The 26,968-nt window shown below is 39.4% G+C and overlaps 1 protein-coding gene across 1 annotated transcript; it reads right to left on the bottom strand.

Moving 5' to 3' along the window:
- On the bottom strand, positions 1-22,834 carry ICOS (inducible T cell costimulator). Its single transcript, XM_068968474.1, has 5 exons — positions 22,777-22,834; positions 2,659-2,997; positions 1,973-2,079; positions 537-621; positions 1-112 (listed from the first exon to the last, which is right to left on the bottom strand). The coding sequence occupies exons 1-5, from the start codon at positions 22,832-22,834 to the stop codon at positions 72-74; spliced, it is 630 nt and encodes a 209-aa protein (XP_068824575.1). The 3' UTR covers positions 1-71.
- Between the last annotated feature and the right edge of the window lie 4,134 nt (positions 22,835-26,968).

Genomic DNA, 26,968 nt, shown 5'->3' with positions numbered 1-26,968 from the left:
AGTCAGACTCTCTGTGGCCCAGGAAACAGAGAATCTTGCCCTCCAAGTTGTAGAGAACTGGCCAAGGTGGTTCATGCCTGGGTGCCAGGGAGTTCCAAATTACGGGTCACATCTGTAACAGAAATAAGGCATAAATGCTTTAAAAGTTCTTTATGTGCCAAGCCCATTCAACAAAACTTCTCCTTTCCTCTGCCTCTTCTAAACACACACACATATACACACACACAGGGAAACACATACCCCTTCCAAACTCTTATGTTTCAAGATTGAGCACCAGTTCTACATTTCCCATAGAGTTTGACCCAACCTCTATTGCAAACTTGGCTCCTACTGCAAACTTTGAGCTCTACCATATTGTTTATTTTCAATGAATGAGACAAAGCATCAATTCAGTGAAAATGAAACTTTGGCTTTTTACAGAAAATACTAAAATTCTGTCTTAGACACATCTTCCCTTCTTTTAATATAAAAATTAAAATTATAGGCTTCATGTAAAGAACACTCTTCCCTTCCCAAATCCCCGTGTGTCACTGTACCTGTGGGTGCCGGCTTTTTAGCAGTGTTCACTGCTGCCATGAACATGTATTCACTGTTAGGGTCGTGCACGCTGGTGGGATACTTCTGCAAGAAAAGTCAGAAACATGGTTTGTCTTCTCCTCTTCCCCATCTCCATTCCTGTGTGTGTGTGTGTGTGTGTGTGTGTGTGTTACTGATTTCTATTCTTTGTTGAAGCAGTCTGTGACAAAGTATTAAATGTGACTTAGGCTCTTGACTTTGGGATTCCCTGATAGCTCAGTTGGTAAAAAATCTGCCTGTAACGCAGGAGACCCCAGTTTGATTTCTGGGTCAGGAAGATTCCCTGGAGAAGGGATAGGCTACCCACTTTAGTATTCTTGGGCTTCCCTTGTAGCTCAGCTGGTAAAGAATCCGCCTGCAATTTGGAAGACCTGGATTCAATCCCTGGGTTGGGAAGATCCCCTGGAGAAGGGAAAGGCTACCCACTCCAGTATTCTGGCCTGGAGAATTCCATGGACTGTGTAGTCCATGGGGTCGCAAAGAGTTGGACACAACTGAGCGACTTTCACTTTCAAGGGGAACCGTATATGTAAAAGACTTTAAATAAAAGGCTTTCTGCTCAATATCTTTTCTCACTTATGCCTTTACTTTTCCTTCTGCAGTAGACTGAAGACCACAGGACTTATCTTACTCTCTTCCTTCTTTGTCTCTCTTTTCAAATTCCTTTCTGGAAACAAATATACATACTGTGTGGCCAGTGATCACACTGTGGATGTACTTGAAGGTGCTAACATCCTTGCATAATACTCAGAATGGTGTAATTTCTTTGAGAACCCATTTTGTGATAGATTAAAAAGAATATTCTCCAGCACAGAGAGATTTTTGTTGTTACCGTTCTTTTATCTTTCTGCGTAACTTTTCAGTGATTTTCTTTAAAAGCAAGGAGTCCTAATAACTTATCATGTAAAAAAAACTGGCAGTTTCTTTCTCAACTACTGATGGCATCTTCCAAGAGTTTCTCACTGATTGTTTCTTAATTGACAAGTTGAGGAAAGCTTATAACAGTTTCATCTGCCCTGACTTTGGAAACTTAGAATTAAATTTGCAGTCCACATGGAATAATATTTTTTAAAGTCAGAAGCATCTTTTCTAAAAATTTTTTAACCTTCCTTTTCCCTTTTGGTCTTTCCATGGCCCCTTTCCCTCAGCATTTTGGAATAATAATAATGACATATCTCTCTGGAAGCCACTGAATTCTTCTTGGAATGAAGTGGCTATAAAGTAAATAAGCTTCTGTTCCAAGTTAGTAGTTTAATTAATAGGCACATCTTAAAGAAAAGATATTATCTGTCTGTTAATCAAATTATTCTAGCAAAAGCAATACATACTCTGATGAGTAAAGAACTGCTGATATACCCCAGTAAAGCTAGTGCAAGCAAAGATTGACGATGCTTACCTTTTTTGTAAGCCAAAACATAAGGACACATCCAAAAACGCAGACTATAACAAAAGCTGCACATCCTATGGGTAACCAGAACTTCAGCTGGCAACAAAGCTGTGATTCTGGGTTGAAAAAAAAAGATTGGATAAGGAAAAACTCTCAAAATCAAGTCTCCCCTTTCACTGCTGAATTATAAGTTCATTTACTAAATTTAAAAGAGCTATTTAATCAAATAGTTTTTCTTCAGTACAACCATGAAATGCAGTAAATAGTTAATAAATAACATCATCTTAGTATGATAGCAAGGATCCAAAAATAAAACCAAAAAACCCTATGTACATATAAGTCTACAAATGTGGTTAATGGAAAAGACTTTGCTGTCTCTGTTCTTGCAAAACAGTAAGAAAAGTAATGTAGAAAACTATTGTTTTCAATCATCTCACTTAATTCCACAAACCCCCAACAAAAAACCCAAACCTTAAACTTTAGGTGAATAGAGGTAATAGCTCTTAAGCCATGGGTTTTGATATTTGTTCTCATTTTTTTCCTGATTTTCAACAGCATGTCTGTTTTAAAGACAATATGACCTATTTCTAACTCAGCAGTTTATATGATACTTGTTTGTTTAACTGTTTACATTAGTGAGAAAAATGTTAAAATGCATATATACTCAAGTCTAGAAGATGAAAACAATATCTTACCATAAATATTCAAATATTCTCTGCTTAGAATATCTACTTGAAAAGGAGGAGGATCAAAAATTGACAATTTGCAGATGTAATAGCTGGCATAAGAACTGTCCAAATTATATAGAAAAAAAGAGACACTATTATTGGATAATTGAAATTTACAGACATTCAGATTCTTGGTGGATACCGTGTCTTCACTTCCCTTAATCTTAGTGAGATCACAGAGTACATTATCCCCTTTCAGCAACTGCATTTTAAATTGTCGAACAGTATCAGGGTATTTGCATAAAATTTGTACACCTCCATTGTGAAATATGAACATCTCAGATGCAGCAGAATCATTGAATTCTCCTGGGCAAAAAAAAAAGAAAGCAAAATTTTATGATTTTGTTCCTGTAATCATTATGTTTGAATACAAAAGTCATCTTTTCTCTTCATAAAGTCACCATCGTTGCAACAAAATGAAAGAACTTCACAACCAAAATATAGAATATGAAGGTAGAACTGTGAATGAGGAAAAAAGCTAACCAGAGACTTGTTTATCATACATAAGTACATAATATTTAATATATTAAATAATGCATTTACATAGTATAAATCAAGCAGAAGTGGTTCGTTCCTTTCGGCAGACTTCGTATTGGAGACAGATGACAAATAAATGTGCAGTTATGCACCCTAATTTATGCTAGAAATGGAGTACTATTCAAATATAGGTACATGGTCCTAATTTTGATTGAAGAATTCAGATAATGCCACTTGGAGAAAGTGACTTTGAAAATTAAAATTGAAGGAGGATTAGCACTTTAGTCAAACAATGAGAAATTCGAGGAAAGACATAGTTTAGGGAAAAAAAACTTTTTAAAGCACAAAACAGCTTAAACTAAAAATGAGTGATTATGTGCAAATATATATTTACACTAATGCTCTAAGAGAGTGAAAGAACGAATGAAAATTATTTTCAAATGACATAAACATTTCTCTGAACCTCATCCATTGAGAACTGAATCAAAGTCTGATGATAAAGATCAAGATCCAGATTTTCTATTTACTTTCTCATTTTTAAAAACAAATTTGAAGCTTATAGGAAGCCAAAGTTGCTTTTGTGAGCTACATAGGGGATCACAGAAGAAAGAAGCTGAAATGGTTTTGGACCAGTTGCAGATTCTAAGTTGAAACAACTCTCTGCCTTCCTTTTTCCTTTTTTCTTCTTTCTTTTTAATATGATGAAATTTCACGCTGCGATTGTTTGGAAAAAATTATTAGCATGGCAGTTGCTAGTTTAAATTTTGAAATCCCTGGTTTTATTCTTGAGAAAACTATGTAACAAGTACAAAGAATTTTTAAGGAAAAAAAATGACCTTTGGCTCCTATTCCAGTGGAATAGATATACTATTTGTGCAGTTTTTGCTCTTTACCTTCCAGATATATACTTATTTTATATAGCAAACATATTAATTACTTAATGTTCTTCTATTGGCATTTAATATTATATTATAAATGGTCTATTTTTCACATAGTCATAATAATTATCCTTTTTAATGCCTATACAAAAGGCTTAATGTCAATCTAGAATAACTTGTTAAAGCATTCCATTCATGTTGACTGGTTGGGGTTATTTCCAGCATTTTGATTTCATGTAAATATTTCAACATGTGGTGAAAATCTTTAAAGACTCTAAAGACACTCTACATGGCCATGTTGCTTTTGGAGAGAACTGTTCCACTTTTTAACAGGACTAGCATTATGCAGGAGAATTCACTTGCCACAACTCTGCTTAGACTAGTGTCTCAATTTTATTTACGATTTACCGCCGTTACTTATTTTTTTTTTAATATCTCTAGGCTTTCTATATCTCATATTGTTAAGCAATAGATTTTCAATTTGAGGATTTGATTGTGAAAATATACACAAGTGTTCCATTTTTCAGTTATGGCAGTCCAGATTTTTCAAACTAACTCCCACACTGAAATAACCGAAAATGCTGAATGAAATGCTTAAAATTATTAGTTTAAAAGATTAAATGGATATGGAATTTAGAAAGATGGTAATGATGACCCTGTATGCGAGACAGCAAAAGAGACACAGATGTGTAGAGCAGACTTTTGGACTCTGAGGGAGAGGGAGAGGGTGGGATGATTTGGGAGAATGGCATTGAAACATGTATACTATCTTGTAAGAAATGAATCGCCAGTCTATGTTTGATGCAGGATACAGGATGCTTGGGGGTTGTGCACTGGGATGACCCTGTGAGAGATGGTATGGGGAGGGAGGTGGGAGGGGGGTTCATGTTTGGGAACTCATGTACACCCGTGGTGGATTCACGTCAATGTATGGCAAAGCCAATACAATATTGTAAAGTAAAATAAAGTAAAAATTAAAATTAAAAAAAAAGAGATTAAATGGTGAAAATAATGAAGAAATTAACTAGATTAAACTTAAAGAACCAGAATCCAAGGAGAGAAGCAAAGGTTAGAACTTGCTTTTACTTTGAGAGCTTATGCTGTTCTCTCAGATTTATACTTTTGTTTTCATGTCTCAACTTCCAGAGTCTGAAAGTGAGAAATCTGGTAAAAGACATTTTATCAAATTTCTCCTTGGTAAGGTGAAATCCCCAAGGTTTGTGTTGTTGAAATACAGGTAAAGCAGAAGTAAACCAGTTTTCACCCAGATTATGCCCCACCTTCAAATCACTCCAATGGTCCAGAAAAATCTCAATAATTGAACTTTGTTTAAGGTGATTGGGATTACTATTCAGTTCAATTCAGTTCAGTTGCTCAGTCGTGTCCAACTCTTTGAAATCCCATGAACTGCAGCACGCCAGGCCTCCCTATCCATCACCAACTCCTGGAGTCTACCCAAACCCATGTCCATCGAGTTGGTGTTGCCATACAACCATCTCATCCTCTGTCACCCCCTTCTCCTCCTGCCTTTAATCTTTCCCAGCATCAGGGTCTTTTCAAATGAGTTAGCTCTTTGCATCAAGTGGCCAAAGTATTGGAGTTTCAGCTTCAACATCAGTCCCTCCAACGAACACCCAGGACTGATCTCCTTTAGGATGGACTGACTGGATCTCCTTGCAGTCCAAGAGACTCTCAAGGGTCTTCTCCAATACCACAGTTCAAAAGCATCAATTCTTCAGCATTCAGATGTCTTTATAGCCCAACTCTCACATCTGTACATGACTACTGGAAAAACCGTAGCTTTGACTGGATGGACCTTTGTTGGCAAAGTAATGTCTCTTTTTTTAATATGCTGTCTAGGTTGGTCATAACTTCTCTTCCAAGGAGCAGGCATCTTTTAATTTCATGGCTGCAGTCACCAACTGCAGTGATTTTGGAGCCCCAAAAAATAAAGTCTGTCACTGTTTCCACTGTTTCCCCATCTATTTGCCATGAAGTGATGGGACTAGATGCCATGCTCTTAGTTTTCTCAATGTTGAGTTTTAAGCCAACCTTTTTGCTTTCCTCTTTCACTTTCATCAAGAGGCTCTTTAGTTGATATATTATAATAAAAATCTTGAAAACAACCAGGGAAAAGAGACTGACTTTTTTTCTAAAAAGCAACTATTACACTGACAGGTTGTATCTCAAGATCAACGATAAAAGTTTTGATACAGTGGAATTACATCTTATATCTTTAGAGTACTGAACGAAACTGTCAACCTAAAACAGATTGTCTAGGGGGACAGAAAAAGTATATGTAACTTGAGACTTTGATAAATGAAGTACACTTGTTGTGATTTCTTGATAATGACCAAAAGAATAGAAACAGACTATAAAACCCAAATGAATGTCACAAAATTTAGTATGATGCTTCTGTATAAAGGGGAAGAAGAGTTGGAATCAGGAAAGAAATACAGAGCGGAAAAGGTGTCTGTGTGCTAACAATGTTTAACTTCTGAATCTGTAGTAATTGTGGGAGTAAGGTATTATGCTTAGTAGTTATTCATTAAATTGCACATTTTATTTTTTCACTTTTCTGACTAGATGCTTTGTTCTAGGAAAAAAAAATGGTTTTAAAGTACAAAAAAGAAAACTAATGCTGTTTCATTTAAAAAATTGAGGGTAAATATAAGCAAAAGGCAAAGGGGAAAAATTGATCACATGAGAATAGGTGCAATCTACATTAGATTAAAATAAAAAATGATTTGCATGGGGACTTATTTGTCTGAAAGTAAATTATGTTGCACCTTTTGCTTTGATGCAGAAGATAAAATCAGTGAGCTGGTTCACAGTTTCTTTAGAAATGTTCACAGCAAATTTCCCAAGGACTTTAGAATGGCAGTGTGTAAACCGCAAAGAAATCTTGGAACAAAAGTGTCTGCAGCCACCCTGTGCTTACCCAGACACAGATGTACTTCTATTTCTGAAGATGATTCTGTCAGCACCTTTTTCTCCTTTTATACCCACACTATGACCTATAACCCAACACAACATGAAATATAATGGTTGGTGGTGCAGAGTGAGAGAAGTACAATGCAGTGGTTCCCAAGGAAACCAGAGGAAAATTCTGGCTTTGCCATTAGCAAGTCTCTGTAACAAGGATCTGTAGTTTCTAGACTGTAGTTTCTTCATCTGTGAAATAAGGAAGTGGGACCAAGACATCTTAAAGTCCTTTCCAACACTTACTGTCTATGGATTCAGGATGAGAACATAACCAGATGAGACCATGAACAACCAAGAGAGATAACTTTGCTGTTGGATTCTTCAGAGGAGAAACCATGTTTCCATAATCCTCTCTCTGTCCCAGCATCTTACTGGTCTATTCCAGGAAGTCAGGAGAAATGAAACTATCTTCCTGACCTATAAAAGCATTAGGTAAGGCTAGGAAGACTCTTCAGAGTCCCCTGGACTGGAGATCCAACCAGTCCATTCTAAAGGAGATCAGTCTTGGGTTTTCTTTGGAAGGAATGATGCTAAAGCTGAAACTCCAGTACTTTGGCCACCTCATGCGAAGAGTTGACTCATTGGAAAAGACTCTGATGCTGGGAGAGATTGGGGGCAGGAGGGGAAGGGGACGACAGAGGATGAGATGGCTGGATGGCATCACCGACTCAATGGACGTGAGTTTGAGTGAACTCCGGGAGTTGGTAATGGACAAAGAGGCCTGGTGTGCAGTGATTCATGGGGTCACAAAGAGTTGGACAGAACTGAGCAACTGAACTGAACTGAACTGAGGAAGACTACTCAAGTTTTTCTTGAGTGACAGTGCCGAGGGTGTGTGCTCGGGGAGTAACTGCTGCTGCTGCTGCTGCTAAGTCGCTTCAGTTGTGTCCGACTCTGTGCCACCCCATAGACAGCAGCCCTCCAGGCTCCCCTGTTCTGGGATTCTCCAGGCAAGAATACTGGAGTGGGTTGCCATTTCCTTCTCCAGTGCATGAAATTGAAAAGTGAAAGTGAAGTCGCTCAGTCGTGTCCGACTCCTAGCGACCCCATGGACTGAAGCCTACCAGGCTCCTCCATCCATGGGATTTGCCAGGCAAGAGTAGTGGAGTGGGTTGCCATCGCCTTTTCCGTGGGGAGTAACTGGAGATCCCAAATTCTCATATCTACTAGACACATTTTTTTAATTTGAGTATAATTGCTTTGCAATGTTGTGTTAGTTTCTGCTGTGCAACAAAGTGAATCAGCTATATGCATGTATCTATGTATATGTATCTATATATCCCTTCCTTCTTGAACCTCTTGCCCACTCACCAACCCACTCCCCCTCGGCCACCCGCCATCTCACCCATCTAGCTTATCACAGAGCGGAAAAAACCATCATCAAAAAAATCTACAAACAATAAATGGAGAAAGTGTAAAGACAACAGGACTCTCTACTAGACACTTAATTATTCATTTTATCAATTTTAACCTATAAATCGCCTAGGTCACCTTTTTATTATTAAATGTGGTGGTAAGAAGGCTGACTTAAGTGTCCACATACCCAATGCTTGGAGGAGGAAATTGCAACCACTCCAGTATTCTTGCCTGCGAAATTCCATAAATGGGGGAGCATGGTGGGCTACAGTTCATGGGATCTCAAAGATTCGGACATGATTGAGTGACTAAGCATGCAGACACACCCAATGCTTAAACTTTCCATCTGGAAAACCATTTAGTAACTCTTAATCTGCTATTTGAACATTTTCAACTACAGGACAGAGAAGGTGATGTCACCCCACTCCAATACTATTGCCTGGAAAATCCCATGGACGGAGGAGCCTGGTGGGCTGTAGACCATGGGGTCGCGAAGAGTCGGACACGACTGAGCGACTTCACTTTCACTTTTCACTTTCAGGTGTTGGAGAAGGAAATGGCAGCCCACTCCAGTCTTCTTGCCTGGAGAATCCCAGGGATGGGGGAGCCAGGTGGGCTGCCGTCTATGGGGTCGCACAGAGTCGGACACGACTGAAGCAACTTAGCAGCAGCAGCAACTACAGGAATCAGATAGGGCATGTAATCAATTGCTTCACAGTCACTCTGGATCCTGTAGAACCTCAAATCTCTCATCACAAAATCTCCTCATTCTTTGATGGCATTTGAAAAACAGTATCAAAAGGAGGTCATCCCTATAATCATGACTAAAGCATTTAATGGATACACAGACAATTTAAGGAAAATCTGAATATATTAGTTCCTTGTAACTATAGAAGCAGCTAGAATCTTTTCTCCACCTTTCCCAGATGTTATCGTCAAGTCTGATATTCAACCAGGAGTACTGGTACAATAGCACCAACTTTTATAGTCAGGGTCTGGTTTGATTGAGCATCACATCTCTTTGGTCAGTTCCCCTGCCAAGCCAGTGGTGGGAAATTGTGACCATCCTCCTCATCGATGTCTTTCTTCTCACATACCACATTTTAATAGAAAATCATCCTCTAAAATAGTCTCTTACACTATCTTTGATATGTTCCTCACTCTCGCTAAATCACCATCTCCATCCCCAGTACGCATAAGTGTTCATATTCACTGTCTGCACATGTTTCAGGCATCCTGTAAACACCTCCTCCTTCACACTTGTTTCCTGTAACATGATTCAACGTCTGCCCAGTATCAGACACAGTCAAACCTAGCAAACATACAAATCATATAGCAAGTCCAATTTTTCCGTGTACAAACAACTGATGACCCAGACAGATTAGATTGTCTGTCTAAGGTCACACAACCTCTTGGGCACATGAAAGATTTGGGGTAAAATCTGAGGTTGAGGTGCCACTAGCAACAACCAGAGAAAGTATAATGGAAGCAGGCAACCACAAGAAGCTTCACAGTGATCACTTCAGATTGAGCCTTAGAGGGTCACTGTTGAAATCTGTCTACAAGAAGAAAGTCTAATTTCCTGCACCTCTGTTTTAAATCCAGTAGAATCTACCCATTTCTCCATCTAAACTGCTATTGGTCCAAATCAGCAACATCTCTCTCACCGGCATGACGAGAGCTTCCAAACTTTCTGTTCTCACTCGTGCACGTTCACCATCCATGCTCCTCAGGGAAACCAGAATAATCTTCTTACATACATAAACCCATAGTGCACTTGCCCTGCTAATAAAGCATCCAGGGCCTCCCCATCTCAGTTAGAAGATAATCTAACTCCTTACAATGGTTTCCATGACTTACATGATTTACCCTGTCTTGCTAACACTATTTAATACCAGTCACTCGCTACATTGCAATCACACTGCTCTTCTTTCTATTCCTCAAACATGAAAAGTTGGACTCCAGGGCTTTGAATTTCTTGTTTCTTTGTCTGGAATGTTATCTCTTTTTGTCATATGGCTGCTTCTTACTTCTCCAGCCACCACTGACCACTCAATCCAAGTGAAAGTTAAAGTGTTAGTTGCTAAATCATATATGACTCTTTGTGACCCCATGAATTGTAGCCCTCCAGGTTCCACTGTCCATGGAATTTTCCAGGCAAGAATACTAAAGTAGATGTTCATTCCCTTCTCCAGGGGATCTTCTCAAACAAGGGACTAAACCCAGGTCTCCCACATTGCAGGCAAATTCTTTACCATCTGAGCTACCAGGGACGCCCCATTCCAAGTCATGTTCTAGCATATTACCTGAGATAAAGTATCATTATATTATTTGTTTGTTTACTTATTACCCAATAATGTAAGCTTTAAAATCAGAGATCTTGTTGATTTTATTCAGTGATCCATTGCAAGTATCTACAATAGCACCTGGTATGTAGTAAGTCACAATAAATATTTATTGGATGGATGGATGAATGAATATGTAGAGCTCAGTGATGTACTAAACCTAGGGAGATAAAGCGTAGAATATAAAATATAAGAACCAAAAAGGCTCTCAAAAATGATCCAGTTATGCCTTTCATTTACAATTTAAATTTATCAAGCCAAACTGGGGTCAGAAAAGTGAGTATATTACCCAGCTCATAGTTGGGACATGATCCTAGGGTTGCCTTTCCTCTGCAGACAAGTACATGCAAATACACAATCAAATACAGAAGATACCTCCTCAACTGGGATGTCAGATTCTAATGAATATTACCTGAGTATTAAAGAAGCATGTTCTGTAACTATTATAAATATCTACCAGGTTCATAAAGACTTCTTTGTAGGTGTGTATGCTAACTCGCTTCAGTCGTGTCCAACTCAGTGCAACCCTATGGACTGAGCCTGCAAGTCTTCTCTGTCCATTGGATTCTCCAGGCAAGAATACTGGAGTGGGTTGCAATGCCCTCCTCTAGGGGATTTTCCCAACCCAGGGATCAAACTCGAGTCTCTTAAGACTCCCGCATTGGCAGGTGGATTCTTTACCACTAGTGCCACTTGGGAAGCCCAAAGATTTGTTTAGATGGTTGACTATTCTCTTGGTTCTTTCGTATCTATAGCTCTCTGTAGATATGAAGACAGATTTAAACCTGGTTATTTTTTGTATCCTCCAGAGGGCAGAATCATTAAATTTGCCCAGTGGATGTCCATGATAGATGCCTCTGAACCAATAACTGTTCTAATACACCCAGATATTTCATAACCAGAGCCTGTTAGTGATTTGTAATAGAAAGCGAAGTCACTCAGTCCTGCCCAACTCTTTGTGACCCCATGGACTGTAGCCTACCACGCTGCTCTGTCCGTGAGATTTTCCAGGCAAGAGTACTAGAGTGGGTTTCCATTTCCTTCTCCAGAGGATCTTCCCAAGCCAGGTATCGAACCTGGGTCTTCCGTATTATAGGTAGATGCTTTACCATTTGAACCACCAGGGAAGATATTTGTAATAGAAACGCAATGCTATCACAGCTCGCACTTAATGCATTGTTAAAAGCACAAATAGGATAATGCTCTCTTGAACTCTGGTGATGAGTTTTAAAATCTGGATAATAAGACTTCGTTTTTGTTCTGCTACCATATCTGTCCACTTCTTGTTGCTACTCCTAGACTATCAGTACTCTAGAATATAGATACTATACTTAATCACATTGACCACCATGTCTAAAGGGTTCAATCTTTCCAACAGAGGTTCAAATCTGTTCACTGCTGCTAACTGATTTTTATAACATTATCATCATTGATATTAGTAGACTAAGGTTTTAAGAGCAAAATCAAAATCTTTATGTTAGATGATTTCTTTAGATCTTCAAACATTTCGAAAGATAAAAGCGTTTGCATCTTCTTTTAGGGGCAGCTATTAAGAAAAAGCTCTGAAGAAAAAGTTCACCTGAGAATTGCACTATGGTTCAGAAGTTTATTTGCAAATTGATTCTTTTAATATCTGAACTATTTCATTTCTTCAGTGTCAGATTGTCTTGTTAGAACCCATTCTGCCAGGACTCTTTATAAGCAGTCATCTTATGCCTGTTTGAAAGTCTTTTGGCAAAAGCAGTTTAAAAACCCACACAGTGCAGCGGGTGCGAGACAGATCAGCAATTTGACTTAACTCTCCTCAACTCAGACTTCTAACCACAAACCTCCACAAAGATCTGAGTGATAGAAAGATAAGAACTCCTGAGTATGCAATTATTGATGGGCTTATTAAAAATATTTTCTGTAATCCAATAATGATCATCGTTAGCTTAGCATAGCACACGAATGTGACATAAGATGAGAAGTTCTAAAAATGACAATGTTTATGTTAGGGTTTTGTTACATTTGGGCTTTTACTAAGAAATTCTAGCATTTAAAAAATATGCTTTCTACCACTTTTTTAAAACCACTCAAGAAAGCACTGTCATTTCTTATACTCCTACCAGCTAAAACTTTTAGAATCCCGATTAGCAGACTTTTATATATGCATTATTTCTATATTTACCTTATTATTCAAAGGCATCCATAATCTAAAGTAGAGATTAAAATCAGTAGCAAGGGTAGGCAAAATAAGCCCAATCCAAAGTCTTAACATTTGCAGAAAAGGAAGTAAAAAAAATTAAGAAAAAAAAAAAAAGTAAGGAGAAAGTTAAAAAGCCAAAAGAGTGTGTGTGTGTGTGTGTGTGTGCCTGTGTGCACGCGCACACTGACACAAGTATACATTGTGTGAATTGCTTTTTTCTCCAAGGAACTCTGTAGAGGGGGCAAAACAACTTTTGGTGCTCCAAAATGTGTAATGCTTTTAAATGAAAGATTGGTTTTCTTCTTGTAAAACCTGATGGAAAAATCCCAGAGATGCTATAAACTTTGTCGTGATATTTACCAGTAATTAAAGTAAACTCTGCTCTCTACTCCAGTAACCTTTATCTCCAGCCCACCATTCCCCTTGGCTTAGTTCCTTCTTTCCAGCTTCCTTTCAACATCTTTCTCAGGAGGTGCCTGACACATCAAGAGTACCATTTCCAGACTGAATTCAGCATTCACTCACCAGACCCAAACAAGTCCCGTCCTTTAAGGGGTTAGGACCTCAGTCTTCCTCAGGTCTCCCTCTCTCTGATCTGTCTCTCTGACTGTCCTGATCCAATTAGTCACCGAGTCCAATTACTCTCAAATTCAGTTGCTCTTCTGTATTCCTATCACCAATCCAGGACTATTTCACAACTTCCCTCATCTGTGGAAGCATCTTCTTGACTGGCATTCTCAACAGCCATCACTCCCTCCAAATCTAGCCTCCATGCCTGCTTCCAACATTGTGTTCCTAAAACGCATGCCACTCCCCAGGTTAAAAATATCCATTACCTTGTTGCTTATGAGGTTAAAAAACCAATTTTATTGGCATGATACAAAACCCTGTCATGATATCAGGGACCATATAGCTTCAAGCTGCACTATACATTTTGGCCATTCCTTTAACATGGTTACCTCTATCCCCATAGACTAGAATAGACTATTACCTCTTTATTTGCTTAGAAATCCTTGTTCATCCTTTAGGAACGATTTTAAACTGGTCTCTGAGACCCCCCAGACAAAGACTTCCATCTCTATGCTCTCAATTAATCTTTGTTTACATTGATATGTTTATAATATGTATAAGTTTAGATCATAATTATTTTTGTCTATCTTCTTCATTTAACCAATAGCTTTACAAGTATAAAGATTGTATCATGGTCACTTAAATAATCCCAGGACCTGGAGTATATTAGATAATAATAATGAATGAATGAGCAGATGAATATGAATAATGAGCATGATTGGTAAATGTCCTTCATTGGGTTGAGGAGGTGAACAAGGAAAACAGAGCAAAAGATCCTATTTACTAGATAAGGGAGAACGCTTATTTCCAAGTCCAAAGGCAAAGGCTCAGACTGAATGACACCCAACCAATTCTCTGAAGCCCAGTGGTTCTGGAGTTATACAAATATCTAAGCCTCCCAAAGATTCCAAATAACAATAATAATTGCAACTTATAAGCATTGCATATTTCTCATATATTAAGGTTTAGATATATTACATGAAATATATCATTTGATGTGTATAACAGTATTTGACATCAGATTTTCTATATTTATCCCTATTTTACAGATGAGGAAACTGAAGCTTGAATAACGGGCCCAAATGAGGTAGAGCCATGATTTGAACCTAGACAATCTGAAACCAGAGTCACCCTTCCTAAAGAGCCCCTTAGTCCAATAATCTAGCCCAACTCCCTGATTTTATAGAAACTGAAGCACAGAAGCTAAAGAGACTTGCTGAGAAAAAGGAAGAAAAAGGATTTCTTAACATTAACCTAGATTTAGAAGTTATTTTCAAGTATTTCTTTTCCTTCAAGATGTATTAGGTATATAATTGGCCCAAATACTTAAAGTGGTATTTATGTTGGTGCCAAGGGGACATTTTAGGCAAAGATGGGCTCAATAAAGGACAGAAATGGTATGGACAAGATATAAAGAAGAGATGGCAAGACTACACAGAAGAACTGTACAAAAAAGATCTTCACGACCCAGATAATCACGGTGTAATCACTGATCTAGAGCCACACATCCTGGAATGTGAAGTCAAGTGGGCCTTAGGAAGTATCACTACGAACAAAGCTAGTGGAGGTGATGGAATTCCAGTTGAGCTATTTCAAATCCTGAAAAATGATGCTGTGAAAGTGCTGCATTCAGTATGCCAGCAAATTGGGAAAATTCAGCAATGACCACAGGACTGTTCATTCCAATCCCGAAGGCAATGCCGAAGAATGCTCAGACTATCACACAATTGCACTCATCTCACATGCTAGTAAAGTAATGTTCAAAATTCTCCACGCCAGCCTTCAGCAATACGTGAACCATGGACTTTCAGATGTTCAAGCTGGTTTTAGGAAAGGCAGAGGAACCAGAGATCAAATTGCCAACATCCGCTGGATCATGGAAAAAAGCAACAGAGTTCCAGAAAAACATCTATTTCTGCTTTATTGACTATGCCAAAGACTTTGACTGTGTGGATCACAATAAACTGTGGAAAATTCTGAAAGAGATGGGAATACCAGACCACTGGACCTGCCTCTTGAGAAACCTATATGCAGGTCAGGAAGCAACAGTTAGAACTGGACATGGAACAAGAGACTGGTTCCACATAGGAAAAGGAGTATGTCAAGGCTCTATATTGTCACCCTGCTTATTTAACTTCTATGCAGAGTACATCATGAGAAACTCTGGGCTGGAAGAAGCACAAGCTGGAATCAAGATTGCTGGGAGAAATATCAATAACCTCAGATATGCAGATGACACCACCCTTATGGCAGAAAGTGAAGAGGAACTAAAAAGCCTCTTGATGAAAGTGAAAGAGGAGAGTAAAAAAGTTGGCTTAAAGCTCAACATTCAGAAAACGAAGATCACGGCGTCTGGTCCCATCACTTCATAGAAAATAGATGGGGAAACAGTGGAAACAGTGTCAGACTTTATTTTGGGGGGCTCCAAAATTACTGCAAATGGTGACTGCAGCCATGAAATTAAAAGACGCTTACTCCTTGGAAAGAAAGTTATGACCAACCTAGATAGCAAGCATATTGAGAAGCAGAGACATTACTTTGCCGACTAAGGTCCGTCTAGTCAAGGCAATGGTTTTTCCAGCGGTCATGTATGGATGTGAGAGTTGGACTGTGAAGAAAGCTGAGCACCAATGAATTGATGCTTTTAAACTGTGGTGTTGGAGAAGACTCTTGAGAATCCCTTGGACTGCAAGGAGATCCAACCAGTCCACCCTAAAGGAGATCAGTCCTGGGTGTTCATTGGAAGGACTGATGCTGAGGCTGAAACTCCATTACTTTGGCCACTTCATGCGAAGAGTTGAGTCATTGGAAAAGACTCTGATGCTGGGAGGGATTGAGGGCAGGAGGAGAAGGGGATGACAGAGGATGAGATGGCTGGATGGCATCACCGACTCGATGCACATGAGTTTGGGTGAACTCTGGGAGTTGGTGATGGACAGGGAGGCCTGGCATGCTGCGATTCATGGGGTCGCAAAAAGTCGGACACAACTAAGCGATTGAACTGAACTGAACTGATATTGGTGCCACATATGTTTTATATGATTGAAAAGGTTATTATACACCAAAAAATACATAAAATATTTATTTTATATGAAATTACACTGTGTTTAATACACTCATTTCCCTAGACGCCTCGAACCATTGTGTGTTGAGCTGCCTTGTGTACTTGAACCTGCAACAAAGTCTGGGTCCTTGCTCTGATGAGGTCTAAATTCTTGATAAGTATTGTAACTTATTTGCCTGTAGACAAGTAAACAGATATATTCACATCTATAAGAAATTCTCATAGTTAAACAAGTGCAAACAGGAACTCCAAGATTTTGCTTCAGTCCTAAATAGTACAAAATGAACAAAACTTGAATTGAGAATGCAGTAGAGGTTTATTTCTGTTTCTTGTTATTTTTTATGAATGAATTTTTTTTTGGCTTTAAGCCCTAGGAGAGTATAATTGCTGGCTGTAAAAAGTTTGACGTCTTACATTTGAAGAAGTTCCTTCTAAGTGATCCTCCGTTGCTTGTTGGAAATGCCATGTCTATGACAATACATTCAGACAAACAAAAGACACTTTCAGAACTAGTGGTTGACTGACTCAAAATTCTTGAGTCCATTACCTTCCTTAAAGACAACCTGATTCTTCTTGGCTTTTCTTCATGCAAAGTAGATCCAGACATCAGTATGTCTGCAAGAGTCAGAGGAGGTTCGTATCCCGATTTCTGCCTCTCTCTAAACTTGCCTGTCTACTTCAATCAACCATACAGGCCAGACTAATGGGAAAAAAATCACTTGTTGACTAACAGCTCTCATTTGTGTTACATATTTTCTGCATACTTAAGTTACAAACTCCAAAGTGTAATTTTGAATTTTCCTTAAAAGGTGTTGAATGCCATATTCTTATTTTACTTAGAATGACCAAAATGTGTCATTTAAGAGACTCAATTTATTAGAATAGAAGTAGCACAGAGATGCCATTTATGGAGTAAAAGTGGCTTTTTATTCAGACATTGAAGACAGCAAATAACGTGTAAGTGTATGTATATATACATGGGTGTATGTGTATATGTATGTGTATACACACGTTTATATATATACTGGGCTTTGAAATTTTATCTTTTGCATCTTTTATGTATAAAACTCACACTGTTAGGATAGGGAGTCAGCATAAGCTATGGGTTTTGCTCAGTTTACAACTGTGAATACTGAGGCCAATTTTTTTTGTCAAGCAAGTCTATGGATACTACAGTGAGGAAAGCTTAGATGAGAACTGAAATCCTCCCTACACACTTGCACTTTGTTTCTACTAAGAAACTGGAATATGCTGCTACCAGTTTAAAAACCAAAATATTCCATTACATCTGAGGAAGTTGTTAATACCAATTGCAAGTTATGAAAGTCATTTTGTTCACTAATTATGAAACAACAAGGACCTCAAGACCTTCATGAAAATAATACGCATTTCTAGAAAGAAGGAAAAAAAGACAAAGATGTGACTAAACAACCACTGGGAGAAAAAAAAAAATCCCGAAAGTTTAAAATAAAGAACTGAAATCTTCAGTTTGAAAAGACTCACTCAGTCTCAAACAATGTTAATGAAAACACTCACAGAATTAGGCATATCCTAGTGGAATTCCTGATTCCAGTATTAAAATAAATAACAAGATTCTAGAGAAATTTTTTAAGCTACTTGCAAAATAATGAGAGTCAGACTAGCATGGAACTATTTACCCACAACCCTAGAAGCCAGCAGACAGTGAATGAATACCCACAGACAGATCAGGAATCTTATTCCCAGGAAAGATATCAGTTATTCATTAGAGTAAAAGGAAAACATCTTTACCCATGCTGGAATTCAGAGACTTCAAGGTATCTGAAGAAAATAATAGAAGTCTTCTGAACATTGGGTAAGAACAGGGATGACAAGACAGGAGCAAATGGCAAGACTGATGCTGCCATTGAAAAGAGGTGATGTGAGTATAAGGAGAGAATCCTTCAGTCAGAGGAGAAATAGTGTTAGAGGAAACTCAGCAATGATCTGCAACTACAAGTTTTCATTTATTTCAACAAAACCCACATATGGGGTGTGCATGCTAAACCACTTCAGTCATGTCTGACTCTTTGTGAGCCTATGGACTGTAGCCTGCCAGGCTTCTCTGTCCATGGGATTCTCCAGGCAAGAATACTGGAGTGGGTTGCCATGTCTTCCTCCAGGGGAATCTTCCTGGTCCAGGGATTGAACTTAAAGTCTCCTGTGTCTCCTACCCTTTCAGGCGGATTCTTTACCACTAATGCCGCCTGGGAAGCCCCATGTAAGGGGCAAGGGTGCACTAAACAGAAAATATAAGAGTGAAAAGAGAACATCGTGAAGTTCTCATGTCACTGCAGGAGGTGGGGGATAAACACGTCAAGCAAGCCTATTGTCATTATTGATTTTATTATGATTTTATCATTTTATTATTAAATTATGATTTATTATTTACAAAAATAAATATTCAATTAAGATGCTCTGAATATGATAATGACTTAGTCAACCAAGAAGTGTAGCAGACCTTTCAAATTACAGAGGGAAGACTTCCTCTGTAGTCTGTAAAAGAACCTTCCTCATTTCAACAAAAATAAAAGAAAATACCACAACCAAGGAAAATCAAAATAAACATAATGTTGAAGGAGTAAAATCAATATAGGGCTTCCTTGGTGGCTCAGCAGTAAAGAATCTGCCTGCAGTGCAGGAGACACAGTAGACTCAGGTTTGGTCCCTGGGTTGGGACGATCCCCTGGAGAAGGAAATGGTAACCCACACCAGTATGTTGCCTGGCAAATCCCATGGACCGAGGAGCCTGGCGGGCTACAGTCCATGGGATCAGAAAGAGTTGGACACGATTGAACAACTGAGCACACACACACTAAATCAACATAGAGTTATTGTACTGAGTGAGAAAATGGCCTGAATGCAACTACTGAAAGAAAAATGGACAATTTGGATTTTTTAAATGTAGCACAAACCCTGGAAGGAGGAGGCTCAAAGGTTGGCTCAACTCCTCCCCTTGAACTCTGGGGAGGAGCAGATGCTGGAGACGCCAAAGAGATGTTTTTTTTCTTCAGGTGATGGAGTTCAGGAACCACGGCTTCAATGTCTGAGTGACAAAATCAAGGCTCAAAATGAGCCTGAGGGTTCCCCTTCCAGTTTCCACCCAGAACACACCATGAGACATGCACATTTATTAAACACACACCACCTCATCTCGGCCATTCACACTTCACTGCTTTCAAAGTGGTCTTTCCAAAACCAGAATTCATCAGATCACCCACAAGGTCTCCGTTGCCCGTAAGTTCTGGAAAGAACGTCTTCTACGTAGACAGAAGGTCCCACTTTTCCCAAACGCTTCCACCACAAAGAACCTCCTATTGCTTCAGAATCATTAAAAGAAGATGATTTTGTTAAATCTTATATTGAGATCAATAGAAGACTGAGAATCACCAAGATTTTTTTCCCTCTTAACTCACCAACCAAATAACAAAACTGGTAATTTCTCTTATTTGAGATTCATGTTATTTCTCCTTGACTTCAACATGGTACAGAAAGATAGTGGATATTGGAATCAGATGTATTTGAATTCTAATCTTGGTTCTGCCACTAAATACTAGGTAACCAAACATTTAGCCTTTCCTGGTCTGAGATTCTTCAAACATTAACTAAGAATGCCTACCTCTTCATGGGATGAGAAAGCCTACCTAGTTGGGAGGATTAAAAATATGCCAAAGGAAGGGAGCTGCAAGAACTTAGTTGACTTCAGTTTTGGTCTTTACTTTGCATTTAGAGTCTTTAAAACAGTAGTTGCTGAATAAGTGGATTGTGATGATACTTTGAATATGATGACCTAAATGGAAAGGAAATCCAAAAGAGAGGATATATGCATACATGTAGCTGATTCACTTTGCTGTACAGCAGAAACTAACACAACATTGTAAAGCAACTCTACTTCAAGAAGAATTAACTGTAAGAAAGGCATAGAGATTGCCTTAAATTAGGAGCATAGATGCTCAAGTTCATTTAAGTTCATTTAATAAGGGATGCCTTACCAATGATAAATCCCTGAACCACCTGAATCAATTATATAAATTAAAGGAGCAAAATACAGCTAGAAAAAACAACTGTCAAGCAGTTTACTATCTCCATCTAGTCATTCACGCTCCAGTTCTGCCACCAGTCAAATAGGAAAACAGCTTGTCGTGTGGCATGGTTTTCTGTGTGATGAGAGGGAATGTTGATTTGATTCCACCAAAATTTAAGATATATATCATTCCAGAAGTACACTGTATTAATCAGCTTAGTCTGACAACTGGAAATAATTCCACCTAGGCTGGATCAATCCTTCCACAGTGGTAACACCATTGTTAATTTGAATCTCTTGAGCATAATATCATCACAAGTGCCCAGTTGGGTTTGGCATTTTGGGACACTTTCTAACAGTACAAACAACCCCTTCAGTGACTTGAACCAATGTTCTTGGGAGAAAATCCACAATCCTTCATGTGGCACATAAGGTCTGAATAGTCTAGCCTCTGCTTTCCCTTCCAGCCTCATCTTGCACCATCACCAACTCTTGACCTCTGTCCTCAGGCACATCCACCTTCTTCCTGCTCTCTGACTTACTTCCTTTCTTCCTGACACAGGGCCTTTGCGCTTACTCTTCTCATGATATGAAATGTCCATGATATGAATGTCCCACCATTCTCCCCACTTACTCTTATTTGTCCTGCAAATCTCAGCTCAAGGACCACTTAAAAGACTTGGATGAGCCCCACCCCCCACTGCACCTCCATATCCACCCAGTCTACACAAGCTTTTTTGTTACATCCCCTGATAGAACTGAGTTCTGTCTGTAATAGTCATTTCATTCACAAAATTATCTGATTTGCCTCTCTCCAGCCTTTCAATTAGCTTCATGAGAACAGGGAATGGCTCAGAGGTTAAAGCGTCTGCCTCCGATGCGGGAGACCCGGGTTCAGTCCCTGGGTCGGGAAGATCCCCTGGAGAAGGAAATGGTAACCCACTCCAGTATTCTTGCCTAGAGAATCCCATGGACAGAGAAGCCTTGTAGGCTACAGTCCACGGGGTCGCAAAGAGTCGGACACGACTGAGCAACTTCACTTTCACTTTCACTTTCGTACACACAGAGGCCAGCACAGTACTGCCTACATGGCAAGTTCTTGGTGCTGAATGAATGAATTGATGAGTGAATGAATGAATGAATGAATATCGATCCCCATGCTATTCCCTTGTTGCTTGTGCAGCTAAAGGATTTCACTGGGTGTAGGAAAGGCATAGTGGCCCCAAACTACCCTTGGGACCTATAAATAATTCCTCATTCCTCTTAAGAGGTTTTGAGCCACCTTGAGCCACCACAAGCTCAAATATTTGATCAATACACTTTTTTTTTTCCTTTGAAGATAAAAATAAAGTCTGCTTTTGGTACCACTGCAAAACTTATCTCTAAATAACAGTATACCAACCAAAGTTCTGCCTGCACTTTTAGTGTTAGTAAAACTTCCCAAAGTAGTATAATTTCACTTTGTGTTTTCCCTACCTCGGGAACATGGCCCAGACTTAAAGATAAAGTGAAAATAATTGAAAACATACCCAGTAAGAAGTAGAAGAAACACACATTAATTTCATCGTCGGCAGCATTATTTAAAATATTCAAATAGAGTCTGATATATACCATATAAGAGAAAGAATTGAGGACTTCAGAATGATTTTTTTTTTTTTTTTCAGTGTCTTCAGAGGCTATGGACTGTTTTACATTGTCCACTGATCCTCGGCGTTTCACAAGGACCTTGACATTGGTGCTAAAAATCCCTGTGGCAGCCAGGGCATTTCTGACAAAAGACCACCCAGATAAGATTAAAATGAAACTCCTTCTTTTCAAAGCCCTTCCGTTTTATTTTCTCCCAGCCCAGATGCCAGGCCTACTTAATTTTCATTCTGTTGACACAAGTCATTTTGCCTTTCATCTTCCTCTGAGAACAGTAAGCCACTCTTTTATTTTATCCACTAAAAGTTAACTTCAAGCAGGTAATTTAAAATTTTAATGATCTGATGAGACATTTTTCATCTTAAAACAGTAACATAAACGCTATTGGCCGTGGACTTGGGCTCTTCTGTAATTGTTCTTACTTTCTAAAAAACAAATAAAAACTTTCTATTTGGTGCCTAACTTTTCCACCTTTGATTTTTCTTAATGTTCACTTGAATTGTAACTTAATAATGCATATTCAATAAGTCACTTACCTGCTAGAATTTCAACTTGGGTGCAGAAGAGAAAGAAATACCAGAGGTCTGACTTCATGTTTGCCAGAAGCAAATGCAGTTTTCTCCTTCAGTGTTTAAGCCTGACAGTGAATTCACGTCCTTAACTGTTTTCTATTTGCTGGAAAGGAAGTGGGTTTGGTGGGGGTTGATGTCGTGTGACACTTACCATCAAGGCAAGAGGGTGTCTCTGAAGTGATGTCAATGTCAGTGGCGTTATTGCTCATGGAGGTTAAGTTTAATTCATGGATTATTATGATTTGTTATATTTATTTATTTGGCTGCACAGGATCTTAGTTGCAGCACATAGGATCTAGTTCCCTGACCAGGGATTGAACCTGGACCTCCCATATTAGCAGCATGGCTTCTTAGCCACTGGACCACCAGAGAAGCCCCTTACTCCATGGATTATTGCTGATTTTGAAGACAAAGGAAAACTTTTCCCTCATTTCAATTCCAAGAAAACAAATGAAAGAGACAGCACCTGCTTTTTTCAGAACCACCCTATTCCCTCTGAATGAATAGTTGTTGGGTATAGCATGATCTAAAATTAACCATATGATAAATAGCATGTATTTTGATGTATTTCTGTCTTATGCTATTTGCTCCAGAGATAGAAAGCCTTTGAAGTAGGACAAGAAATACATAAAATTACTACAGAAATTTGGGCTTCCTTGGTGGCTCAATGGTAAAGAATCCTCCTGCAATGCAGGAGACATGGGTTCAGTCTCTGGGTCAAGAAGATTCCCTGGAGGAGGGCATGGCAACCCACTCCAGTATTCTTGCCTGGAGAATCCCATGGACAGAGGATCCTGGTGGGGTCACAAGGAGTCAGACACGACGGAAGCAACTAGCACACGTGCATGCACTACAGAACTTTAAATAATGATATCTGAAGGAGGAGCAACACAGAAATCTAAGAAAGAATATTTTTTATGGCATTCATTGTAGATGGTAACTTTCCAAGTGATGGAGTCAGTTTTAATCGAACTTAAACCTTGTTTTGCAGAATACAGCAGAGTCTGTGCACACATGCTAAGTCGCTTCAGTTGTGTCCGACTCCTTGTGTTCCTGTGGACTGTAGCATGCCAGGATCCCCAGTCCATGGGATTCTCCAGGCAAGATTACTGGAGTGGGTTGCCATGCTCTTCTCCAGGGGATCTTCCCAACCCAGGGATCAAACTTGCATCTCTTATGTCTCCTGCATTGGCAGGTGGGTTCTTTATCACTAGTGCCACCTGGGAAGCCCCAGCAGAGTCTGTAGAGACAAGGGATTCTGAATCTATGGCCTCAGATGAGAGCAAGAAAGCTTAAGACCCTACCCAGAGTGTCTCCCTATCTGTGCAAGGAGATAGAGTAGACAACAACAACAGTAATAATAATATAAAGAATTCTGTTCATATGTATATAAATGTTTATATGAAATATGCCATCTGCTCTGTCATATCCATCTCTTTGTGACCCAAGAACTGTAGCCTGCCAAGCTCAGAGGAGCCTGGGATTTTCCATGGGATTTTCCAGGCAAGAATTCTGTAATGGATTGACTTTACCTCTTCCAGGGACCTTCCCGACCCAGGAATCAAACCTGCGTCTCTCTAGTTTCTTGCATTGTAGGTAGACTCTTTACCTGCTGAGTCATCCAGGAAGCCCTTTGTATGAAACAATGCATGGTAATACAAAACATATAAAATTAAATGTAAAATTATATATATCTAATATGCATAAAATATGTAAATACAGCTAATATTTATATTTTTCACATTTATTTATGTGGATTATTTGCTATACATTTATATAATTTTTTACAAATGTATTAATTATTTAATCCTCTTAACTATCCTATTAGATGCGGACTACTAATCCTCCCATTGTACAGATGAAGAAAACTAAGGCACAGAGTGGTAAAATATCTGGCCCAAGTCATTTAGTTAGTAAGTGGCAGAGCTAGGATTTGGAGCCTATGGCTCCAGAATCTTCACTCTTAACCAAGAAGGTGAACCCAGTCATGCCAAGGCCTGCCAAGCTTAACACTCAGAGGTCTGAACCAGCTTCCAGAATGCTGGATTCAGGCTGGGTTTCTAGGGAGTAACAGGGCAGGATCAACCCTCAGTCTACAGAGTTGACACCCAAGTGAGATGTTGGAATCCTCTGGGCAGGGCAACACAGGGGTCAATCCAAACGTCCAGGCTCTGAAGCAGAATCCAGGATAGACTATAAGAAAGTAATTAAGGATACTGGACCAGAGTCAAGGGGTTCTAAAGATAAGGTAGGAGGCTGTTCCTATAGTGATTTCCAAGCTGCTGAGGCTTCCCAGACACCTTTTTCAGGGCCCCTGAGCCTCCATAGTGGGTATGAAAGATGCTGTTTGAACCTGATTAGCACCAACTGGGCCACAGGTGTCCTGGGAATATGCTACCCCTATTTCCTTCCTTTCCCTTCTATCCATCCTTGACAGCATTGCAGGCAGATTCTTTACTGTCTGAGCCACAGAGCAAGACCACAACTAAGTTAGAAAAAGTCAGTTACTCTTCCCTGCTGTCTCTGAGGGCAAAGACTCCAGTACAATGTCAGTGGGACACTTGATGCTGTCAGGGGCAGAAAGGAAAGGAAGGAAATACGGTTTATTGGGGCTTCACAGGTAGCACAGTGGTAAAGAATCCTCCTGTCAATGCAGAGGACACAAAAGACACAGGTTTGATTCCTGGGTTGGGAAGATCCCCTGGGATACGGAATGGCAACCCACTCCAGTAATCTTCCCTGGAGGATTCCATGGACCGAGAAGCCTGGCAGGCTACAGTCCACGGGGTCACACAGAGTTGGATAGGACTGAGCAACTAACACTTTCACTTTCTTTTCCAACCTAGTTGTGGCCTTGCTCTGGAACTAAGAATAGAGAGACTTTCCTTCATTTGATAAAAGCTGCTACAAATTCGCGAGTTCAGCTGCAGTTGCACAGAGGAAAATGGGGGTGGAGGATCTAATAATGAACATTTATTGAGTAGCTGGGGCTTCCCAGGCGGCTCAGTGGTAAAGAATCTGTCTGCCAGTACAGGAGATGCAGGAGACATGAGTTCAACCCCTAGGTCAGGAAGATCCCCTGGAGAAGCAAATGGCAACCCACTCCAGTATTCTTGCCTGGAGAATCTCCTGGAGGAGGCTGGCAGGCTATAGTCCATGGGGCACAAAGAGTCGGACACGATTGAACATATGCACAAATAGTGGGTGAGTATTCAGTTCATTGGGTTCAAAAGGGTCATTGGGTTTTTGCATAAAAGCTTATGGGAAACCCCCAAATGAATCTTTTAGCCAATCTAATGCTATGTGCCATATATTGTGTGCCACATGAATTATCTCACAACTATTCTCTAAAGCATATCTCATTATTATTCCCATTTCCCAGATGAGGAAACTGAGATTTAGAAAGATTAAATAAGTAGTCCAGGATCACACAGCTGATAAGTGATAGAGTCAGGTCAAACACAGACAACAAAATTCTGAATCCTGTACTCTTAATTACCACAATACGCTCACATGCTGGTCTTCATTTATCTGGCCAGAAATTACTGGTAACATGAATTTTTGGCCTCAGATTTTGGTGGAAGAAAGACACTTAGGTCCTTGATGAAGTTACCAAATATCTGAATGCCAAAGAGATTTCCTATAAAATTGAGATGCAATGTTTCTATCTCAAGGGGAGAAAAGTTGCCCAAACTATGGTTGGGTTCTGTTTTCGTTCAACTGAATATACATGTTTTCGTTTGATTGGAATCTGTTTGCTTTTTCCCAACCAAAAGACTTCTCTGTTTCAAGACTCTTGGTTGAAACTGAGCTCGAAGCAAAGCAGGCACTGCATCAACGATGTAAACGGTACTCATATCAAAGACCCTCCAAGGGATCTTTCCCTCACCTTCTCATCTCAGAAATCTCAGTTCAGAAAATAATTACTTGTGGTTTTAATTATTCAGAACTGCTTTTCAAGTGCCTGGAAAACAAACTGGGCAGAAATTTCCATTCACCCCACAGGAAGCACTCTTTGTTTGCTTTTACTTTTTTCACTTTTTCATTCCATGACTTAAGAGGGTTTTGATTTGTGTGTGCAGATGCCTAGCATGCGGGTGGGAATGGAAAGTCTGTTACATTAAAGGTGCCGTGTTTATTATTACTTGCCTTGCGG

The sequence above is a fragment of the Capricornis sumatraensis genome, chromosome 3 (genome assembly GCF_032405125.1).
Source record: "Capricornis sumatraensis isolate serow.1 chromosome 3, serow.2, whole genome shotgun sequence".
In the NCBI taxonomy this organism is placed as follows: Eukaryota; Metazoa; Chordata; class Mammalia; order Artiodactyla; family Bovidae; genus Capricornis; species Capricornis sumatraensis.
Note: the sequence above shows the minus strand (reverse complement) of the source record. Positions and strands in the feature narration are given on the sequence as shown.